Source organism: Dendronephthya gigantea, unplaced genomic scaffold (assembly GCF_004324835.1).
Source record: "Dendronephthya gigantea isolate DGI-Jeju-01 unplaced genomic scaffold, DenGig_1.0 000031F, whole genome shotgun sequence".
In the NCBI taxonomy this organism is placed as follows: domain Eukaryota; kingdom Metazoa; phylum Cnidaria; class Anthozoa; order Malacalcyonacea; family Nephtheidae; genus Dendronephthya; species Dendronephthya gigantea.
The window spans coordinates 1,644,930-1,652,183 of NW_021163041.1; the positions used below are offsets into that span (position 1 = coordinate 1,644,930).

The following is a 7,254-nucleotide window of genomic DNA, read 5'->3' on the forward strand; positions in this document are numbered from 1 at the left end:
CTTGCAATGCGCGCGTGCAACGCGAGCGTGACATTTTCGCACATTCTGATTGGTTCTCCATGCTCAACTCCCGCCAACAATAATTATCACGCGGGAATGATCAAGATTGGTCAATGAGCATGGTCATATATTCGAAAGTCGAAACTGTGAAATTATCTATGATCAGTGTCCATTATTCGATGTCCATGGCCAATTTATAATAGTTCGGAGTGTATGCTGTATTTAGTAATTTATGATTACAGCACTTTTATTTCATATGAACAAAAGTATGCTTATTTTGAGAACGCTAAAGCAAAACTCAGTATTCCAGCATCTTCGCCATGGGTATACAGGACCTTCACGACTCCGTTTGAAACGAAAGGATCAAAAGGATGAAGCGAGATCGAAAAATGATCCCTATATATTTCATCCTCGCGTGAGGACAATAGAACCAATAAGACAAGTCTTACGTAACACGAAGAGCATAATGAGTGACAGTCTACCATCAGTGGTACTATCTGGGATGGATGATTTGCCTTTTGAAAATTTATTGCCTCAGATTAGGCACAGTGTAGCTAGTTCTTTGTCTTCTGATGATACACATAATATGATGTATCTTCAACGTAGTAAGGGAATGATAATGAATGTTGTTAAAGCAGCATGGTCATGTGCAGATAGGTATGGTAGCTCTTGTAACATTATACCTAGAACAAGTGTGTGGGTGGGGTACCTTGAAACCTCCTACTATTAGTCTATAATAACAGCATAAAAATTAACTTAATCCTACCAGAAAAGATGAGATTTGAGGAGATGAGTTGCATGGTGACATATGATTTAAAACTAGCATATACATATACAGTATTTATATGTTCTATATTTGCTAAAATTTTCAGTCTGAGAATGATTTTGTCAAATTGTATTAAAAATTATAAGGTTTTCTATTCAATCTGTTGATAGATATCCAGGATTACTCAGACAAACGCTCTCTTATCGACCAGATTTAAAAGTTTCTTGGAACAGATTTGGATATTTGTTTCAAGTTTCAGGAAAAACTGGACTTCTATTTTCATCAGAAAATCCTTTGCCAAAATTTTCTTCCTCTAAAGAAGTTGAAAAAACTATGGAGATATCAGTGGAAGAAAAAGATGAGTTGATATCACCAGTATTTGAATTATCCCAAAATGTTTCAGGAAAGGAATTTGATAATGGGTTTTATAATGACATTTTCCAATTTCCTCGAACACTGGTTATTGGTGAACGAAATTGGAAGTTACCGCATCTTATAGCTCAAGGTTTGTGTTACTAAGGACGTTGTTCATGAATTTCTTTGCAACTCAGTCTTATTCTTCAAACCATTAAATAAACTCTCTTCAAGTCTTATTTTTTACGTCCCATATGTTACTATTGTTATTTTATGTAATTTGTTTTATATATTTTCAAGGGATAATGTTCTCTTTTGGACGACTTGTTGAACACGCTGTCTCCAAGAATGGAGCAAGTTTTGGTGATGTTCTACAAAACCCATTGTCAATGCGCTCTATTGCTTATAATGACACAAGAATGGCACTACTTTGTTACCAGCTGAACACATTAAATTTTGACAATGAGCTTGGAATAAAAAATCAACTGTGGCTATCACCAGAGTTTCAAATTGGTCCCTCTAAAAGAGACTTAAATGTGGATAGTCTGGAGTTTTCGGATAATGATTTAAAGCAACTAATTGCCTTTCTTTTATATGGAGAAGCTGAAGGTGAAGAAACATTAGAGCAAATTAAAACCATTATTTAAGTTAATTGTTGAGCACTTTTATTAGATAAAATTATTATCAAAGAAGATTAGTCTGCAGAATTGTTTTTTTAACATTTTATGTAATGAATTGCTTAACAAAGTTAATTATAATCTATTGAAGCTACTTTGGTGACTTTCTCTATATTAAAATTATATCCTGAAATGTGCCTGACCTGCACGCTCTCCAGGTCACTTATTGAGACCAGTGTTGAAATCTGTTCTGTTAACGTTGACGTTGAACTTGAACAATCACAAAAATTAAAATTATAAAAGAAGATGGAAGACGTGGACGCAGAAGTTTCTGGAGAAATAGAAATGTCTTCTTTAACAACTGCTGTTGCCTCGTCTTCATATTTCGGCAAAATAAAATCATGGATAGGGGAGAAGCGCTCGAAAATAAGACCTTGGTCAGAATTTCTTGATATGAAAAGATTTTCCAAGCCAAAAAACAGCTCCGAAATGACGTCTAGAATGACGAAGAATGTTGAAGTATATCAAGCAAATTATGTTTTTATTTTTCTCGGATTAGCTACTTATTGCGTGTAAGTTATTATAATATACTAACCTGTAGGGTAGTTGGGGTGAAATATAATCAATATTGTCATTACCTAATATACCTTATTAATGGTACGTGTTAAAATATGAGAATTTATACCCCTAAATTTATTATCAATGTAGGTGCATTTTATATGCATAGGTATGATTTATGTATAATGGCCTTTAGCATGTAGGTAATATCATCGTCTAAAGGAACAAATCCAGTACCTTTAAAAACAAATCCAGTGTATTTACAAACTCCTTGAAAAAATAAACCTAGTCCATTGATTGTAAAGAAAAAAACAGGATTTGCGGGTGCAGAACTAGAATACTGTGATCCACACATGCAGACAGCAGCAAGTGCCCTTAATTACTCAGCCTTTGTAGCCAGTAATTGCAGGTCACCAGAGAACATGAATTCTTTACATTTACATACACAATCACCATTGAGAGTGTCTTTTATATTGACACTCATCAACACATCTCTCTTTTTTACTGGCATTCAACTTAGTAAAACTGCAATCTGTTGTACTGCTAGAAAAAAATGCTTGCTATATGTTTTTTTTGTAAGTTGACAACATCCTATTTTTTAGTCTTACCTCACCGATTTTGTTAATTGCATTGTCAATTTCTGGTGGAGCAACCTGGTATATTAATTATATAAATAAATCCAGACCTCTTACAATAGCTGGTTAGTATACATTGTATACTATACATTGTATATGTATACTTTTTATAACTTACAAGAACTTTTGAATAATTGCATAAAGCCCTAAATATAAGTCATGCAGGGAATTTCAAAGACTATTTTTTAAATATTCCTGAATTATATTTAAAAAAGATGGCAAAGCAACTTTCCTAATCATTCAAGCAGGAAAAATATTTGTGTTTCTTAGGCAAATCTATGTCTCTTTAAATAGTATTAGCTTAATTCATTAGAAAGAATAGAGCAAAGTTCCTCAGAATTTACTTTTTCATGAAAATTTCTTCAGGTCGTCAATTCAGTCTTGCTGAACAATATGCCCTTGTAGCCTTGATATGTTTACCATTATTCTTCCTTGCATCAGCTGGATCAACTGTGTTTTGGATCATAGGTGAGCCCATAATCATAACATTAACACATTAAATGCATTAAGAAAAATATTTAATAGGGGATAAAAAAAGATATCTGTAACATTTTTAAAAACTGGAAGGTGGGGGTTCCAACAAGGCACCAGAATGAAATGGTGTTTATTGATCCTTTGCAGAAATAAAAACTCTGAAATACTTAAGTAATTTAGCTTGTAGGTACACAACATAAGTATCTAATACATTTATTACTTATCGATTGTCACCATGCAAACATACAAGAATATGATCTAAAATACTTTATTTTTAGGAGCATCCTTCTTTGTTATTGCCCTTCATGCATCTTTCTTTGCTGTTACAACATCCTCAGAGTTATCGGATGCTATATAGTTGTAGGTACCAGAATCACATCTAATGACAGTGTAACCTGGATTTCTGACTTACAGTATAATGGTAAACTCTTGCCAGTTATATATTCCATATAGACTTGTATGCATTCTTTTCTCAATATTGATATAACAGTTCACACCTTCTTTTGTTTCTACTTTTATATTGGTACAGTGACTATAAATAATATAGATATAATATGCTGTACATAATATGTTATATAATACAACCTTTACCACACCATATTGTACACTTACTAGCTCTTAACTTAACATATACATATATAGCGCAACACATTTCTAAAGCATTCTGAAAACTGCTTCAACTGAAACAACTGCAGAGTCGTAATCAGTTTGATAATACTAGGAATTTGTCGCGATTTTCCAATTTATAACGATTGAAGCTAAGAAGGTGCATGTTCACTGATAAAATTTTCGATTTATTTGTCCTAGTTTCTGGAGCCGCTTCTTTTTTTTTTAATTTAAAACCCAAGGACAAGGTTAGCTGTAATCGGGCTTCGAACAACCTGCTAAACAACGTGGGACTCGGCAAGTAATATTTTCTTTCGCGAAACAATTTAAAAAAATCATTTATTAATCGACGTGGTGGATACGTTCCAAAATAATTTGGGTAACGTCGCATTAAATAAAAGTAAAAAACAAAATCCTCATAGTCGGATGTAGTAGTCCCGAAAATGGCACTTGTTAAGACCTTAATAAGCATTCGTTTGCAAATTTTACTAACGAGTAGTTAAAAATAACGTGATAATGAACAAAAAAACTATTAGCATTGCCTTCTGGGAAAAAACTATGCCATTTTTGGCCCATATTTAATAGTAGTCATTTGTACCTAACGTATCAAAACGAGCATTGATTGTGACTTCCAAAATATGTTCGTGGTGATTTCTTGGGGTAGAAAGAGAATAATCTATGGATTTATATTATCTACCAAATTGAAAAAAATGAACCAAATTGAAAAATTCAACACGTATTTTGATAAAAATTTTAATTTAATTAGTAAAATCTATATTTATTGACAAAAATTATACTTTATATGCATAAATTATATATTATTGTTAAAATAGTAAATGTGTTATTTGCATAAATAGTCCGAATTCGCGTACCTATATCTTGTACCTATATCTATCAAAGAGTTCTTTATGCGTTATAGTGTCTATTATCAATAATTATATTTCAGGTTTCTTTAACTAATAATATGTATAAATAATAAATATAAATTACTCTTATTTATAATTAAGACAAAATTGCAATCTTATAACGGATTAATTTTTTGATTTTAATATATTATAATATATTAAGATATATTTTAATATAGATATATCAATCGATTTTTTCGTATCCACTTTATAAGATAAAATAGGTATAAAATATCATAATGGTTTTATTCTGAAACAACAAAAAATTCATTGCTCAAATCCTATTCGAAACAACCAATTTTTTGTTATTTTCTACTGCAAAGCTGTCCATGCTATTTCTAAAATATTGTACTCATGCATGCATGCATATATATATATATATATCTATATTATGTTCTACTTAGACTATTAAGATAAATAATGTCATTTAAATACTTTTCATGGAAAATACATCCTATTTCTGGGTTTACCCAAAAAACTGCATACATGCACGTATCTATTTTAATGGCTGTGTACAAAAGCTACCGTAATATCTTTTTTTTTCCAATGCTTGTTTTCCGGATTATTGATTCGCACCCATAAAGGGTAGGTAACAGGTTCGCAGGACTCGGGACAATCATTACACACTGCTACAAGATAAAATTCCGGTTGTTGGTATTCTTCTCCTTTAACCGATTCCCACGTGAAATCACAATTTTTGTTTCGTGGTCCACTTATACCCTTTTGAGTTCTCCAAGCTGATTTTACATTTCCATGACCATTTTTGCGACCCTGTCCCTGACCAGCCTGATCGCTGGGCCATATGTAATCAGAGCCTACGGTTTTATAAATCGTCTTGGCTTCACAGGCTAGCTCGGCCATTGCTAACAGCAACAAGAGTAGAAACCCCTTAAAGAAGACATATATTTATAAGACGTAAATATTTGAAGACGATATACGCGTTTTAAAGCCGCTAAGCTACTTATTTTAACCATTATAAGAATTCGTATGGCCGTGAACTAGAAAACAAGCGTTATATATACATAAACTTTGATTCACAAATAGAAAATTGATATTTTTCGTGTAGATATTTTTCGACTTTAGCCTTGCCGTGCCGTCGTAAAATTGAAGTGTATTGTAAGCGGAGCTTTAGGTGTAATGACTCTCATATACATGCAGCTAGTATATATTATATGACCGAGAACCGGCGCATTCCCGCCGCAATCAATATCATTATAAGTACTATTAAATTTTAAATAGCTCTGGAAATAAAATTGGAAAATTACTTTCAAAGCATCAGTGAGTCCGAGAATCATGCCCGCATGTGAATGGAATTATACTCCATGTCAGTTAAGGACCCGGAAAAATCCCGCGATCAGTTTTTTGTACTATTTTAATAATTTAATGTACTATGACTTTACGTCAAGAACAACATCGTATTAATGTGTGACATACAGCTACTATAAGTCTATATATATTAGCAAGCTTCTATGATATAACATTGCTAGACGATGTATACTTTGAATGAAAATAATTTTGTATTAAAATTTTGCATATCTTTGTTTAAAGAAGCTAAAACAAATATTCTTTGTGTTCCACCCCCACAAGGAAATTTTTTATTGCTTTAGTAACTTCCTCCCGGCCAGCCTTATGGCTCAAGACCTAGTTTATATTTAGACTAATCCACATGCAGAACTTCATAATCTGGCTAATTATATAAAATCACATAATATGGTGGCAAGAACGATTGTGAATATACAAGTTCGTCTTCATTATCGGACAGGTTTTCTTTTCCCTTCACGCAAGCATATATAATTCATTAAGGTTTCTCTTCGTCGGGTTATTCACAACATCTTCTGCTTCCCACACAAGGACGCTCGGACATTGGTCTCGAGCTGTACCTCCAATCCCATAAATAGGCATCGCGGGCTCACATTTATCAGTGGATTTCAAAACTTCCCTTACATTAGTTTAGCGCATAACATGAGATAGGTTGCCCGAAGGTTCTAACGGATTGCTGTACATATTTATATAAACTTTCCGATAAAACAGCCGGTTAAAATAAATACCAAATAATAGTTGCATATTCGGAGAATATGGTGGGTTCACTCAGGTTCTTAATGACCACTTATATGAAACTCGATAGACTATATAAATACCTTAGTAAGATACCACGTACATAGATTTCAACCAAAAAAATAATAAACTACCATTATATGTCACCTACCTTGATGTTTGATCCATTTAAAAATTTATTAAAGTTCACCATGATTGCTTTATAGAAAGATATAATAAAATTGTTTTGTGGTTGAATCGTGAGAAACTGTCTCGCATCAGTTTGTAGTGACCAGTGAGGACTG

The 7,254-nt window shown here is 32.7% G+C and overlaps 3 protein-coding genes across 4 annotated transcripts; 2 read left to right on the forward strand and 1 right to left on the reverse strand.

Moving 5' to 3' along the window:
- Positions 1–124: 124 nt before the first annotated feature.
- LOC114524548 (39S ribosomal protein L37, mitochondrial-like) lies at positions 125–1,868 on the forward strand. The gene is made up of 3 exons (XM_028545661.1): positions 125–657; positions 937–1,271; positions 1,421–1,868. The coding sequence occupies exons 1-3, from the start codon at positions 233–235 to the stop codon at positions 1,765–1,767; spliced, it is 1,107 nt and encodes a 368-aa protein (XP_028401462.1). The 5' UTR covers positions 125–232; the 3' UTR covers positions 1,768–1,868.
- Positions 1,869–2,013: 145 nt separating this feature from the next.
- LOC114524531 (prenylated Rab acceptor protein 1-like) lies at positions 2,014–4,738 on the forward strand. Its single transcript, XM_028545641.1, has 4 exons — positions 2,014–2,309; positions 2,898–2,995; positions 3,297–3,398; positions 3,683–4,738. Exons 1-4 carry the CDS (start codon positions 2,044–2,046, stop codon positions 3,760–3,762), a joined length of 546 nt encoding a protein of 181 aa, XP_028401442.1. The 5' UTR covers positions 2,014–2,043; the 3' UTR covers positions 3,763–4,738.
- A 221-nt stretch (positions 4,739–4,959) lies between these two features.
- Positions 4,960–7,254, reverse strand: LOC114524578. Of its 2 annotated transcripts, XM_028545699.1 has the most exons (3): positions 7,122–7,254; positions 5,635–5,803; positions 4,960–5,544 (listed from the first exon to the last, which is right to left on the reverse strand). In XM_028545699.1, the coding sequence occupies exons 1-3, from the start codon at positions 7,161–7,163 to the stop codon at positions 5,417–5,419; spliced, it is 339 nt and encodes a 112-aa protein (XP_028401500.1). In that variant the 5' UTR covers positions 7,164–7,254; the 3' UTR covers positions 4,960–5,416. The 2 variants fall into 2 exon arrangements, with proteins under 2 accessions (XP_028401500.1, XP_028401499.1); XM_028545698.1 differs by having other exon boundaries at positions 4,960–5,803.

Bases quoted from the DNA above. Each gene is read 5' to 3' on its own strand.
- LOC114524548 (XM_028545661.1), top strand. From the start codon at position 233: ATGATTACAGCACTTTTATTTCATATGAACAAAAGTATGCTTATTTTG. The intron at 658-936 runs GTATGGTAGCTC...ATCTGTTGATAG, and splicing joins GCATGGTCATGTGCAGATAG to ATATCCAGGATTACTCAGAC. The intron at 1,272-1,420 runs GTTTGTGTTACT...TATATTTTCAAG, and splicing joins ACCGCATCTTATAGCTCAAG to GGATAATGTTCTCTTTTGGA.
- LOC114524531 (XM_028545641.1), top strand. From the start codon at position 2,044: ATGGAAGACGTGGACGCAGAAGTTTCTGGAGAAATAGAAATGTCTTCT. The intron at 2,310-2,897 runs GTAAGTTATTAT...CCTATTTTTTAG, and splicing joins GGATTAGCTACTTATTGCGT to TCTTACCTCACCGATTTTGT. The intron at 2,996-3,296 runs GTTAGTATACAT...AAATTTCTTCAG, and splicing joins CAGACCTCTTACAATAGCTG to GTCGTCAATTCAGTCTTGCT.
- LOC114524578 (XM_028545698.1), bottom strand. From the start codon at position 7,163: ATGGTGAACTTTAATAAATTTTTAAATGGATCAAACATCAAG. The intron at 5,804-7,121 runs GTAGGTGACATA...GTCTTCTTTAAG, and splicing joins TAAATGGATCAAACATCAAG to GGGTTTCTACTCTTGTTGCT.